Below are 14,548 nucleotides of genomic sequence, written 5' to 3' on the forward strand. Positions count from 1 at the left end.
AGCCGTATGTGAGCGAAGAAGAAGAGAGCCGCCAAGGCGACGATTTGTTATAGTCTATAAAAGGGATCTTTTGTACATTCTAGGGGCCTTCCCCTTCCTCTACACAGCGAACATCGAGTTCACCAAAACCGTTCACGATCCTTATTATGACTGCAGGCTGCTGTCTGGCAAACAACAGTACCATCATTCGTATAAATTGTACTTTGGAGGGCGTCGGCTGAGTATATACGTGATGATGGTCTTCATCCATGCGACGTTGTTCGTGGGTGCGCCCGCGTACGTAGCACGCATCCCTCCAAAACATCGGGTTGATGTATGTCGCCTACAGTTGCGGCTTCCGACTTGTGGTCTTGTCGTTTGTCGCGTCGTCTGGCGCGCCATGGTCGTCCTGGAAGGCTGCGCATCTGCTCGCCTACCGATGCTTCGGGCGTGCTGCGGTAATGTAGCGAATGTGCGGCTGGCACGTCGCATAGTGCTGAGCATGAGTAGGTATTGTCGTATTTTCGGTCGTCCGCTTCACCTTCCATCAACCTCAAAAGCCTTCACGAACCACGCATGCCGTCCGCTTCCCACGAGCCTGGCAGAGATCCGCGGCATATCATTCTCCTCAACAGTCCTCTCTTCCTCAGTCAGCGGGTCCGACCACTCCAGCCACGCCTTATCTTTCAAACAAGCACCCCAAGCCAAGCTCTTACTCGTAAACAACCCAACGCAGTACGCACTCTGCGGCCCTTCATGAAGCGCCAGGAAGACGGCATCCTTGCTGACGTTTTGCTTGTCGAGATCCTGTTGACTGTCGAACCGCGGAGCAGGCTGACTGAGCGGATGCGGAATATCCAGCCTCATAACCCCGTCGTCGAGCTTCTTGCTAGCCCTATCCCCCGGCACCGCAGCCGTAACACCCACACTCTGTATAGCGTGCGAGACGATCTTGATGCGACCCGTCGGACTCAGGTACTCGCTCCCATCCAACAGCCCTTCTCTTGAAAACGTATACGCGCCATATCGAAATGCAGCCGCCGTCACAGTATCGATACTCGAGTACACGCCCAAAAACTGACTCGGTTGCGTATTATACGGATAAGGATCGTATTCCAGCGCGAAGAAATTAACAGTCGGCCTAACCACCCCAACAACACTCTGCGGTCTAGACTTCTGCAACTTATTGCGCGGACGCTCTTTTCTTTCATGTAGCGACTGTATTTTGGGCGGTTTGTGTAGTTTGCCGTGGGGTTTGCGTATAGTAGCGTTCATGGTGGGGTCGCTGGACGAGCGTCTGTAGCTGCTGCGGCGCCTCTTCGTCTCAGCCCGCTCTTCGTATTTAACTTTCGCATAGTTGCATATTGTGCCCAAATCTCCGAATTGGAAAGGGGCCATGATGGCGATTGTTGATGATGGGCGTTGATTGCCGTGTTAGCCGGTCGCCCCGGAGAACGAGTGGTGAGGAGAACCGGCAGAAGGAAACAACGAAACGAACGAGCGAGCGTAGGAAAAGGATGTTTTGTGAGCAAAGGGAGGAGTTATAGGTGTCGCGATCTTATTCAACTGTTACTGCTGCTGTTTGCTTACTTGGCACCGCCCGCTATGTGGCACGTTTCATGTTACGAGCGAGGATTAGGCATGCAGCGTGGTTGTTGGCACGGTCGTGTTATTGGTATGACATGCGTCATCGGCGGAGTGACACTTGGGCACAGCCTCGACGCTAGCTGCTTACGGGGTCCAACGATAAATCCTTACTCGGTCCCAAACTTGACGGCCTCGACCATCATGATCCCCGCATGGGCTTTAGAGAGTGAGGCAGCGACGTCGAGACTATTCAAGGTGCCATGTTAGCTGCTCTGCAAATTGGCCGAACTCTACCGTGGCAACTGTGAACGGGCGACACGAACAATCGCAATCATCAGCTTATCGTCAATGCTACTAAGTTTGACACGATCTCAGGCTAAACCCGTTGAACCGCTTGCACATCATTTTTCCTATCTTTCATGACAATCATTGACTTCACCGCCACGACCAACTCATTTCCAAGCGATCTTGACCCACTCCTCGACATCTGCCCACAGCGTCTCGGACCTCTCCAATGCCGCAAAATGACCGCCCTTCTCGTGCGCCCTAAAGAACGCCAGATTCGCTGTCCTCGCCGCCCAGGCCTCCGGAACGGGCGAAAGTTCATACGGGAAGTAGCTGTATCCCGTCGGCTTGTCCACATATTTGACTTTCTTGCCCTCTCGGTACGTGTAGATTGACGTCGGGTAGCAGCCAGTAAGCCAGTACAGGGTAATATCCGACAAGATTGTGTTGACGGAAGGCGTGGTAGATGGATCAGTCCACGCCATAAACTTCTCGCCGATCCACGCCAGTTGCGCCATGGGGGAACTGGACAGTACGAGGCCAATGGTGGAAGGCTTCGTGCCGTGTTCAACTGCATAGGCCTTGCCTACTTCCATGAACTCGTTCATCCTCTCAAGACCTTTCTTCTCCGCTACGCTGAGGTCGTCCTCAGGTGAAGAGTAGGATTTGATGTCAACCGCGTGCATGAAGTTGAGATGCATGCCTTTGCACTCGGCGTACGTAGATGCCAGCTCTCGCGCGATCCAAGCGCCGATATCACCGCCCTGGACGAGGTATCCTGATGCGCCAAATCCCAGGGAGAGAAGCAACTTGTGCATAATGCGGGATGTATCTGCAACCTTCCAGTCTTGATCAAGTGGTGGGTCAGACGACAGAGCGAAGCCGGGGAGAGATGGTACGATGATGTGGTAAGGGAGGGTATCTGGCGTATACTTCTTGCTCAAAACTTCCATGAGGGGTAGGAACTCCAAGAATGAGCCAGGCCAGCCATGGAAGAAAGCGATTGGGATAGCGTCGGGCTTGCTAGAGAACAATGCGGCGAAGTGGACGTCATAGCTGCTACCGCCATCGTCTTTGATGGTGGTCTTGAAGTTGGGGAGAGAGTTGATGCGGTCTTCTTCCTTGCGCCTGCAGCACGTCAGTACAGTCATTCCTTTTCAACTCTTTGTCGCGCCTACATACCAGTCGAACTTCTCCATCCATTCTTTCTTCGCATCAATGGTCCACTGCCGGCTGATCCCAAACTGGCCATGGCTGCCCGCATTCTGCCTGTTCTCATACGTCTCTTTCGCGACTGGACTCAGCTTGAGCAGAGTCTTGAAGTCCTGCAACTTCTGTTCCTCAACATGCAGCTCGAAGGGTGTGGGCTGTTGTTGCGCGCCTGCTGGTACGGTGCTGAAGGGTTTAGCTGACGTCATGTTTGCTATTGGTTACTGTCCACGATTGCGATTGTAAAACCAGGCGAGTGCTGAACGGTCGTCCAAGAATGACAGCTCTGGTAGCAGCCTTATATCGTCGTTGTGATGTCGGAGGTACAGCCGGAGAGCTTACAAATGCTGGATAGCTGGCGTGAGGTGATGCAGCTGCTACCTAGGTATACACGCGCTAATTCCGAGTTGGGAAGTCGCTATCCTACCTCATTCAGGACATGATCTGCATGCTTATGTCATGAGACGCCCTCTCATAGGTTACAGTGTATACACATTGCAGACACAGCGTTACAAATGCCTGCAGATCATAATATACACGCGTGTGGTGCTGCAGGTTTGGGGTCAAACAGCTTTCTTGAGTCAAAATCACGCGTCGCTGGCAAGCGTAGAACCACTCCACTCCGGATTCTCGTCGGTGATAGTCGGTGATGAAGCGTTGAGTGCACATTCAGTATCAATGCCCCAGTTCGCGCAATACGATGAAGTGTGAAATGCTTTGAATTAAGAAATAAAACTATTCGCTCATAATCAGCCAGGCGCCTCCACCAAAGAACACCGCGAATACCATGAGAGTGAGAATCGCAGCGCCGGCCTTGTCCCCTGTCGTGATAGAGTCATGCTCAACACGCACAGGTCCCACATCACTTCCTGCAGTAGGATCGTTCTCACTGATTCCACCATTATCAAGTCCAACCGGACCAGAAACTTGATCAACAAGCAAATTCTGCATGACCTCCAATGCAGACATTTGCTCTCCAACGCCGACCTCTTTGTCGTTTCCACCTTGCCACCACCTAAGACCACAGCCACCTTTTCCGGGGCCACATTGTTGCGCAGCTGCCACGGCAGAGGCACGGAGTTTCGGCATGATGCGGTCGCGGGTCCAGGGAGCGGCTAGCATCGACCAGCCCATCCAGCGGGCGAGGTAGGCTTTGAAGGATCGTTGATCGTGGTCGCATAGTCCGTTGCGTTCGCAGGCCATTTCGATCATGACGTCTGGGGCTCCTTGCTGTTGGAAAAAGATGTCGGTACCGTTGATAACACCGCCCAGGCGCTCTCGCCATCTGCCTGCTCGTTCCTTCGTTGGGTTAGCATGAGTATGGAATTAGGTCAGGTTCAAAGAGTCTTACCGTATCACCCTTCGCTTCTGACATGTTCCACAAGGCTGCGGCACCCGCCATGTGGATTCCAGCGTTGTATGTCCATTGGATGTGGTTCTTTTCCGTGCAGTTTTGTCTCTCGCTGGTACCATCTAGGAAAGGTATCTGTTAGCACGCATATCATCTGATATACATTCAAGAGCATCCTTACCAAAGAAGTGGTAATCTGTGCTGATGAGACCAACACTGTACTGCCAATCCCATGCTTTCTCGGCCCACTCAACATACGTCTCGTTGCCTGTGTATTTTGCCAGCCTTGCCGCGATGTTGAAAAAGCATCCGTTGGAGATTGTGTTCTTGTAGTCGAATCCGGGGTTAAATCGGAAAATTTGCCAGTTGAGTCCACCGCCGCATGTTTCGGGATTCCAACGCGGTACCTGTGTGTTGAATACGGCGATGGCGAGTGACAACCAAGACATTTCTCCTTCGACATCTGGAAGCTTGTTTTCCGCTGCTGACATGGCAGCCATTCCCCAGAACGCCTGATCGTCGTTTCCTAGTGTTTTTGTCTGGTTCTCTGGCATAAAGGCTCTTGGGATACCGATTTGGTGCACCATCGCTTGCTGTACAATCTTATTGTATGTGTCGTCGCCGGTGTAGTACCAGTAGTCGATGAACGAGTTCATCATGGCTCCGCATAGCCACCAGTAGTATGGGTCTGGCAAGTTTCCAGGTACATCGCCGGGTTTATCGCCAGTGTACCATTCTCTTAAGCCCGCCGCAACAACTTTTGTCGCATCCTTAATAGAGGCTGTTTATGTTAGTGGGGTCCGAAAACAGTTGCAGTGAGCGCACCTGGATCGTCAACATTGAACTCCAGCTGCGCAGTGGCGAATGAGGAAAGCAGGCCGACTGCTGCAAAAACAAGGTTCGAAGGTCTCATGGCGGAAGCTCCGGGGTATCACTGGAAAGAAAGGTGTTGGGTATTCGGCATGCGCGGATTAACGAGTGTGCCTGAGGCACTACACAGCGAGCGACGTGAAGCGGAGCCTGAGGTTGGTGTGGAGGAAGCGAGGGAAAACGAGAGAACGAACATTCTAGGATGGCGAGTCGTGATGTTATGAAACCCCTTCGGCCGTCAGCCAAGTAACGGCGTTGAGCCGCAGCAGTAGCTGGGCGACAGTGCAACGCTTGGTAGTCATCCTTCGGTGTTGGTACGAGGCTAGGGTTGGGTCGTTTAAACTCGTTAAAATGACTACGAAACTCACGATTGGCTTGGCCATCTAGTCTGGCCCTTCAGGCCCTCCCCTATCATTGATTGCGCGCAGGTCCCGGTTGTCGTTGTACATAGGGGCTGGTGTGCGTAATGCAAGTCGCCAAGTTTGAAGATGGCATTGGCGGCGCTTGGAAATGTCTTGGGCGCCGAGGACTTAGGCCGTCACTACAGCAGCAAGTCTTCCGCGACGTCCGGGTGGCTGCACTTGGATCAAGGCAGTGGCATCGGTTCCTGCGTCAAGGATGATGCGGGGAAGATCAGATGCTTTTCTCCACTCGTCATTGGAGTTGCGCTGTCCGGATGATCGGGTGGGATGCGTGTTGCTAGGGTCTTGGTGTAGCCGCGTATCCGAAACGGCCATACCCGCATACGAGAGAAGATGCATTTCTTTCGAAATCAAGGATTTGCATCGTCGAGATGACAGCTCGAAGCATGCGCGATCTAGAGTAGCGCTGTGGATGGCGGGGAAGCCCTCACTAACGGTCAGATTGCCCGTCATCTCACACCGCTCTAGAAGTCACCGATTTGGTGTTTCGCGACCCGATTAGGTTTCTCACATCCTCGTACCTTCCTGCGCGCACATTGAGCGCGCGTGTGCTAACGAAATGTCGTCGGCCAAATTCAAAACAACCTCCAACACCATTGACACGAATTCACCGTGGCCCTTCATGCGCATACCAATCCTCAAATTTCCTCGATCCGTCACTGGAAACACCACGTTGTCCTTCTCTGTGGATGCAGAAATTTCGACGAGACGGCCATCTTTGTAACCGCCGTATTCTTTTCATCGTGTCGCATCCTTGAGCGACAAGCCCTCTTCTCAATTGCAGTGGCTGCGCACCTTGCTCCCTCATGCCTGGACGTTTGGTCCAAGGGGGGTCTTGTTGTGTCTGTCTGCGCACTCTTTGGTGAAGACAGACAGATCGATCTTCTCAGTCGCCGAGCCTTTGACCCGACGGAGCGATATCTGCTTTCTGCTTTCGCATCTGCGCACTCTTTGGTGGAGACATACGAAATGTCGGTGTCATTCACTGGATCTTTGACCCAGCAGAGCGGATTTTGCTCTCTACCCTGGCTCTATGGCCAAGGTGGGCAAATCGCCGAGAGTTTGACAGTCTGGCTTGAGCTCAGAAGTGACTGTCGGTATCGATGTCTGACCAGGACGGGACAATCATTGTCGTATTGATGAAGAGAAGCCGTAACCCGTTGCGAAAGAATCGAAGGACATAGCTACAAACCGACTCTGAAAGCCCATTCGACTACATCAGGCGGCGGAGGGCAATGTGGATATTGCACGCCTCAAAGCAGCCAAGGTGTGGGTGCTCGTGGAGCTCGTCATGTTCCAAAGGCTCGTCGCTTTCTCTAGATCCTGCGGTCGGGTCCACTAGGCCTTCTCCTTGGAAGCTCGAAGTTCCTGTTCCAAGATCCCGCTCATCATGTACTCTTCTCGCTTCCTGATTGCGGGACCGCCGTCAAAGCTTGATCACGTCAAAGGGTGCGGGCTCGCCCGGCTCGTTCGTGCTGATGTTTGCCAGGCTGTTATCTGGTTGAGACTTGAGCCAGTCATATACCGCTAGGTCAGAGTGCGGTATGTGACGGACTGGGTCGCGCTTATTGAACGTCATTAGTCGAACCGCAGCCAAGTTAATATGAGCAGAACTGCCAGTTCCGATACCATCGAGTGGTTCTGAATTTTCCGTAGGCACAGCTTTTGACTGGGCAGTACGTACGGCAGGACTAGGTAGACGGTAGTCGGCCTTCTGGTCTTCCGCACCAGTGCCAACTGCTGCAGCCTGTAGATATAGCTCATGCAAGAGCCGATCATAGTCGACGAATTTAGACGTGAAGATGGGTATCAAAGTGTCGACTAGCGGCGCGCCTGCCAACTTCGCCGCCTCGATCGAAGTGTGTTGCAGCAAATCGATTGATTCAGACAAGAATCCGAAGTCGAACATATTCGAAAAGGATGTCTGATCAACCTCTACCTGGAGTTGTGGCGCGACATCAGAAAGCTTGGCCTCAGCCTGCTCGAAGTCTGGGAAGACCTGTTTGAGAATACAGTGAGCCCAGCCGCCTTCTAGAGGCTCCATGGCCAGTTCGAGCTTAATGAGCTTCCCGTCATCATCGACCGTAGGTACATCGTAGTCGTCGTCGTCATCTTCCTCATCTTGAGGGCCCAAAAGATAGTCTACCTCAGCCCAATCGAACTCATACTGGTCGGTCTCTGCGACGATCTTCGTATGTACCGCGTCCAAGAACTTCTTGTCATTTTGAGGCATCCCGGTCAGCTCGAGTGGGCGGCCGTATCCATCGAGCATGTACTCTTCTGCCATCTCAGTGTCGATCGCAAGTTCGGCTTCGGAGAAAGGCGAGTGCGTCAAAGAGGGAGTAAGTGTGACAGTGGACGCGGAATTGCTGTCCGCGAGGTCGGCTTCATACTCGGGAGATGGTGACTTGCACCGGGTGTCTGGCATGAATTCGTCGAGAGCATCTGGCCGGTCGATATCCGCGCCATCATCAGCTTGTGAATCGTGGTCGCTGCAGTCGAACTGGGCCAGGTATTCGTAGCCGTTGATGTAGTTGTAACTTTCGTCGTCCTCGTACATGGATTGGCGTTCAGCAACGACTATCATGATGGGCTCGCTCAGTACAGTTGTGATAGCCTCGGCGTCTTCTAGGTTCCCTACGGACAGGCCAATTGAATGAGAGGCTTCATCTGTATCTGCTACCGTGAAATGAGCTACTAGATGCGGCTCGAAGAATTCTAATGCCTCCTCAAAGCTCGCAGCTACTTCAACCCCATTCTCATCTCGAGTCTGAACGAAAGATCTGTGGTCGAAGGGCAGAGTGTTTAAGAATTCAGTGACTCTAGGAACCAATTCTTCTTCCGGGTGATCTAGGCTTCGTGTGATAATGTAGTCGACTATAAACTCCCCAACGGTGTAGGTTCGCGACTTACTCTCACGGAAGAGAGACATTGCATCTCTCATGTACTTGAAGTCATCTTCCGTTTTTAACCAACATGAAGAGGCCACTGATATGCTAGGGTAGTCGTTGTTTTCGTGATCGTTGTCGAAATTCCGCTCCATATCGCCCTCCTCGGGCTCTTCGACGATTACGTCCAGAACAGGCTCGTAACCCCGGCCCATGGACTTCTCTTTGATAACTGTTCGGATCTCACACGTATACTTCTCCTCGTTTCCGTCATCAGTTTCCAAGTCAGCAGTCGGCTCGTCAAGATGGGCGAAAAGGTTCAGTTGCGCTGGTGATAATAAGTCAGTGCCAATGCTTGGAGCACCGAACACAACGGAGAGAGACTTTGTCTTTTCGACAATGGGTGCAACGAGCTGTGTAATTTGCTCAGCCGAAGACGACTTGGGCGTCCGAGGTGTGAAATCCCTCCCGAAGCCAGCGCCTCCATTGAACTGCGGAGCGCGTGCTGTAGGTGGTGCGTCAAATGTACTCTTAGCGAGACCGAAGTTGAAGCTAGGTGTGTCAGGGAACTGCATAGCTGGAGCAGGCTGTAGCGGCGCGGACATGGGATGGGCATTGGCGGTCTTCGAAGCTGGAGTAGTGAGCGTAAAGCCACCGAACGGTGGACGTTCCTCCTGTGGCACTACCGTAGGAAGCCAGAAGATATTGGTATCGGTAGGAATTGGAGCTGCCGGCGGTGCAGCAACCTCAGGAGCTATATTAGCCTTCTCATCCAAGTAAGCCAGTCCAAAGTTCTTCCGCGTAGTCTGAGACTTTGGGAGGAGCTTGGGACGACGAGCGCCAGTTTCGAGTACCGGAGTGTGAGGAGTCGATGGCTTGGAAGCAGTGGACTCGGTCAGCACCGACGTGTTCTGTTCGCGGACTGGCGGCAGTATGACTGGCAGACCCAGAACCATACGCGTGGCCATGTCAAGGTCTATCAGTTTCTCGGAAAAGTCTTGGTAGTTCTCGGACAAGTCGCGCAGTATTTTATCCCATCCCGTCGTCTCAACCTTGTCGAAGTCACGGACATACTGGTATGTCTGCCAGATATCAGACCACGGCTTGGGCTGTTCATCGGTGATGTCGCGACTCTCGAGGGCCAGGAGGCGAGCGGCGCGTTCGGACGCTGGTAGGCAGGGAAGAATGTCCAAGAAGACGGCGTTCCAGAAGTGTAACTGGGTAGTAGAGACGTGGGCAGGCAACTCGCATGTCGCAGTGGCCTCTACTGTAGCCTTCAGCTCCCGCCAGCTGTCCAACTTCTTTGCCTCTTTGCGCTCATTGTATACGCGTCGAAGCCGCGTCTTGATGTTCTCCCCAGGTTGAATGGCAGACGTCTTCTTCTGCGTCTTCTTTGAGATAGCTGCCACCGGTTCCGTAGCGATAATGATGGGTGCGCCGATGGACCCTTCAATAGGTCGAAATGCTGCAGCCTCAGTCCATTCAGGGTGATCATCGTCATTGTCCACAAGGCAATCGGCGCAGTCATACTCCTTCTTATTCCAAATGAAACGATTCGTCGAGTCTTTGGTGAGAAGGGGGTTCGCAAACGGTCGATTTCACTCTTGGCATTGAGAGGGGTCGAGGAAGAGGTAGACCATGTTGTAGAATCCGGCGTAGCGTTGGATGTCACCGGGATGTTCGGTAAGCATCATGTCAAGAGCGGCGTCCTCTAGAAAGACCGACGCGCTCTTCTTGTACTTGCGCAAGACAGTGGCCTTGACTTCTCCTAGCAGAACGCTTGACGACGGTAGTGGGCGGCTTGACATCGTGGTAGCTATCGATGACTCGCGTGGGTATGTAACAATTATGTGGCGAACGGGTCGATTGCCTCCGGTGTATTGCGTGTGGGTAGAAAGTACGGTGCAAGCGGCTGGGAACTGTATCGAGTGGGGGTCGTAAGGCGGAGCACGGACCTCCAGTGAAAGTTCGGACTGAATGGGGACCTGCCTTGGCGCGATGGGGGAAGCCGTGAGGTTCTGGAATGAGTGGGCAAGAGCGAGCTGAGTGGCTTTTTGAGAGTGCGAAGAAGGCGCAAGATCAACATAGGGAAGAAGGTCAAGAGACGATGGCGAAAATAAGGCCAAGAAGCGTAGGCGCCAAGGCCGGGGTGGGTGTAGGGAAGACACGTGCCTTGAGATACTGCCCGGATGAGAAGGAGAGACACTCAATGAAACAAGGAACTGTGCCTGCTTCACTGTTCTGATCATAAACTCTCCGAAAAGCAATAGTACAGGAGCGTATATAGGAAGATACGTCGGTGACATTGGGGTATTGCTGCTAGGAAAATTGACTGGGTATAGTAGGGGGAATCGCGCGTACTTCATCGCTGTTGTCCTCAACCATCTGCGTCCACTCTCTTTTGGTCGACCATCCACTTCCGGAAAGCTCGTGCCTTACTTCGCGCGCCTATACATGCCGTCGCATCCAGATGGCTAGCAATAGAGAACGCTTCTACGATACGTAGTGCCGCCACCTCATCGACTTCATCGAAAGGTATCAAGTCCAGGAACTGCCGTAGCGTAATGGAACCCAGCTTGACTTGCGACTGGACAATGTAATCGACGCTAGTAACGTCCACGAGGCTCAGTGTTGTTCGCATGACTAGATCCCACCCCTGACCAGCAGAACATTGTCGAGCGTAGAGCTGCTCTGATGCTGCCAGTTGCACGAATGCCCGAGCAATCGCATCTTTGGTAGCGGTATGGTTTGGTGTAGTTTCCAGTATTTCTAGGAAGTCGTCTAGCGAGCCAGTTCCTATGAATGTATGCCGGTGCTTGTACTCTAGATCCCGTTCTTCAGGAGTCAATGCGTCCACGCTGGTGGTATAGTAAGCGGTCTCCATGCCAGACATTCGCTTTGTACAACTTTTGACACCGGGCTTTCCAAATGGCTGGGTGGCGCTGGCCTGGCTTGCGCGTGTGTTGACTGGAAGGTTCAGAGAGACCTTCCGACGGTGTCGTATTTCAGGGGCGTTATCTGTGGTTTCCTTGGAAGAATTTGCCCTAAACAACAGCAGTCCATCGTTCGTTCTTGATCTTGACCGAAGCGGGGTTTGAGGCATTTCAGTAACGCTGAAGCTTGATTGAGAAGAGACGTATCGACGATGCCGAAGAGGGCGTTTAGCGACAGGATCCATTTCGTCCTCTGCCATTTGGGAAGTCCAGGTGACTGACACTCCTTCCATCGATGCGTCTTTACAAGCTGTGTACGCACTGATGTCTTCATCGCATCCTAGCTGACTGGGTGTGCATACAGGCGCGTCTTCGAACAAGGTTGTATCTGAGGTCGGGGATGCTGTGTCACTGGCGTCTTCAGGGTGTGGCGTCGGAGGAAGAGATCGTGGGGCGGATGCACCCATGGCAGGGAAGCAGAAGGTGGTGAAAATCTGGTACTCGTGGTCGGTCGTCCCTTGCCACGCCTTTGTGACAGTGTCGCGTACAGGCAAGCCGAATCCGCCAGCACATGGGTTTTTTGCAGCGTTTGCTCCCGTAGCCACCGCGCCTCTATCTGCGTTGGGTTGCAAAGCCGCCAGAAAGGTACTGCCAGTGCGTTCGCTCGTTAACATTGGCCTCCAAACGCCCGGCTTGCGGAGATGTCCTATCGAAATTTTGTGTAAGCTTTTGTATGATAGACTTTGCATCTACTCTGCATCCGACCGGGACTTACTAGGTGCTGTACTAATCTTATCCAAAGCGATGGACCTGACGCCGACTGCGACTGTGTCGCATCTCTCGTTCGCGGTCGATGTGACGAGAGATTGTACATGATTCAACGCTGGCTGAGCTTGCGCCTCCGTTGTTTGCTTGTCTGGCGTTTGTTCAATGGCGGTGCTTAAGAGTTCGACTTGGTGCTCAGGGCGAGTGCGATTGGCAGTGTCACAAGATGGCTGCTTTCTTCGGCGTAGGTATTCGTTTACGATCGCACAGCGAGCGACAGTCGACGGCTTCATAATGGTTATGAGTCTGGAAAGAGTTCGGACGCATATGACGATTGCGCGCAAGCGGTGGTGGGGCGGTTGTTGTGGTCGGGTGAGGATCACGCGTATCAGGAAAACATGACAACAGACGGCTGCAAGCTCCACTCTTAACAGCCCGAGTGACTTCAGACGATCGAAAAAGAGTAGGAGGATTCGCAATGCGTAGTGCAACCAGACAATGTACACCATTGCTGTGTCGACAGGTGCATTACGGAAGAAGGAGACCCGGCCAGCGGCGATGTTAGCCTGTAGTTTGATTCTCTTAAAGTCGTATACATACCTTGCTATCTCGATGGATAGCAATACAGGATCGCCGAGGAAAACCAGTGGTGTTGTAATGAGGATGGCGTCAAGTGGAAATGGTGTCGTAACCACTACCACGTGGCAACCGACATCTGTGGAAGGAACGCAAGGCAACATGACTTGACGAGAAACGCAACGGAAAGAACGATCACAGGAATGTAGAAGAAAGACAAAAGTATCAGCCGAACTCTTCTCTTTCTTTTGAAGGCTGTATCTTCAGGCACCTCCTCCTCTACCCTTTGTGCGCGCTACCCGGACACTGTGAGGAACAAACTTCAGTGCAGACATGCTAGAAGCCAGACTGTCCATAGAATCGGTCGGCTGATCAGTAGTGGCTGTCTTTGGGGCAGTGACACCTGCTGCGTCTTCTCGTGCGAGTCCGCGACCTCCGAACCCACCACGCCCGCGAAGTCTGGTGGGATAGCGACGCGTTTCTCCTTCTTCCTGAGCTTCTTCGTGATCCATCTCCATGGTGTCACCAGTGCTTGCGCTGGATTCACCTCTCCGCCTCCTTGGAGAACCAGCAGCGCCATTCGCCGAACTCATTGTCGAGCTTCTTCGTCGGTGAGAGGGTATTAGCATGCTGCTTCGGCGATCGATACCGTCTTTCACAACGATGAAGTCGTATTCGCGAGGGAACTGGTGCTTATCAATGCAATGGAGGCGGCGCTTCTGGGGTGTGCTGCACATGCGATCGCAGTCAGGTAGAAGACATGCATACTGCGAGCTATCAGCTACAGTGTCCTCATGAAGGTGCTCGTACTCCGCATACCTCACCAGTCTTACTCCAAATGGATGGGCGATCTTGTCAAGAGGAAGGAACCACTCGGGAGATCCGGAAAGGGAAGGAGCAAACACGTGACAAACAACGTATGGAAACGACCTACCGTTTTCTCTCCCTGGTCTCGCTTGGCAGCATTGATAGGATCGTGATATTCTGCAATATGCAGATGTAGAAAGTGCTGATCCGGAAAGTTCTTGTGGCATTCGCTGCATCGGTTCATGTGAACTTGCTGATAGTGCACATCGTGGTCTTCAATGGAATTGAACGCAAGCGGTTCGTGCGGAGGCAGTGAGCACTTCATGATGATGGGTTCGTCAGAGACGGCAGATTCGGTATCTAAGTGGACAATCTTGACGTCGGCCGATGTCTCACGCGAGTAGGGTGTGCTGTCTGATGACGAGGAATCGCGGTGTGAGCGCTTGATCCCCATTGTATGTTGATTGGGGCTGATTGTGACTGTGACGAGGCGTAGATGAAAGGGGCAGTACCTTTTACCGGGGAGAGTGCCGTCTCGCAGGGCTGTTTCACTTGGGTGTTGGCTGTGCGGTGAAAGAGAGAGGGTTGGTCGCCAGCCAGGCCGGGACGTGGTACCTTAGCTCCGAGACTGCTGCGCCCGCTAGTTCTCGCGACTCATCCACCAACCTCACTTTCTCACACCTCTCACCACGGCCATCGCCTCCGACTCTGACGCCATAGCTCCGCGTCTTGGGCGCTGTTTGCCTCCGAGACCCTCCCGCTCGCTTCTGTCCTTTACGCAGGGCATACCCCCTCACCATAAATGGAGCACGCCAGCCACAACGTCCGCCGCCTGCTCCGTGCCTTCGTCTGACCTGCCCGCCGACCGTGGGGTCA

The 14,548-nt window shown here is 53.1% G+C and overlaps 5 protein-coding genes across 5 annotated transcripts; all 5 read right to left on the minus strand.

Annotated features, from left to right (window-relative positions):
* Positions 1–2,018: 2,018 nt before the first annotated feature.
* On the minus strand, positions 2,019–3,269 carry J4E87_009336 (uncharacterized protein; the record flags this gene model as incomplete). The annotated part of the gene is made up of 2 exons (XM_049380913.1): positions 2,019–2,979; positions 3,034–3,269. 2 exons carry the CDS (start codon positions 3,267–3,269, stop codon positions 2,019–2,021), a joined length of 1,197 nt encoding a protein of 398 aa, XP_049229339.1.
* A 526-nt stretch (positions 3,270–3,795) lies between these two features.
* On the minus strand, positions 3,796–5,324 carry J4E87_009337 (uncharacterized protein; the record flags this gene model as incomplete). Its single annotated transcript, XM_049380914.1, has 4 exons — positions 3,796–4,359; positions 4,412–4,533; positions 4,593–5,192; positions 5,237–5,324. The coding sequence occupies 4 exons, from the start codon at positions 5,322–5,324 to the stop codon at positions 3,796–3,798; spliced, it is 1,374 nt and encodes a 457-aa protein (XP_049229340.1).
* Positions 5,325–7,129: 1,805 nt separating this feature from the next.
* J4E87_009338 (uncharacterized protein) lies at positions 7,130–10,399 on the minus strand (the record flags this gene model as incomplete). Its single annotated transcript, XM_049380915.1, has 2 exons — positions 7,130–10,063; positions 10,229–10,399. 2 exons carry the CDS (start codon positions 10,397–10,399, stop codon positions 7,130–7,132), a joined length of 3,105 nt encoding a protein of 1,034 aa, XP_049229341.1.
* Positions 10,400–10,968: 569 nt separating this feature from the next.
* Positions 10,969–11,475, minus strand: J4E87_009339 (uncharacterized protein; the record flags this gene model as incomplete). Its single annotated transcript, XM_049380916.1, has 1 exon — positions 10,969–11,475. One exon carries the CDS (start codon positions 11,473–11,475, stop codon positions 10,969–10,971), a length of 507 nt encoding a protein of 168 aa, XP_049229342.1.
* A 1,653-nt stretch (positions 11,476–13,128) lies between these two features.
* J4E87_009340 (uncharacterized protein) lies at positions 13,129–14,126 on the minus strand (the record flags this gene model as incomplete). The annotated part of the gene is made up of 2 exons (XM_049380917.1): positions 13,129–13,632; positions 13,800–14,126. 2 exons carry the CDS (start codon positions 14,124–14,126, stop codon positions 13,129–13,131), a joined length of 831 nt encoding a protein of 276 aa, XP_049229343.1.
* Between the last annotated feature and the right edge of the window lie 422 nt (positions 14,127–14,548).

Source organism: Alternaria ethzedia (assembly GCF_023757985.1).
Source record: "Alternaria ethzedia strain BMP 0044 chromosome Unknown scaffold_34, whole genome shotgun sequence".
NCBI lineage: Eukaryota > Fungi > Ascomycota > Dothideomycetes > Pleosporales > Pleosporaceae > Alternaria > Alternaria ethzedia.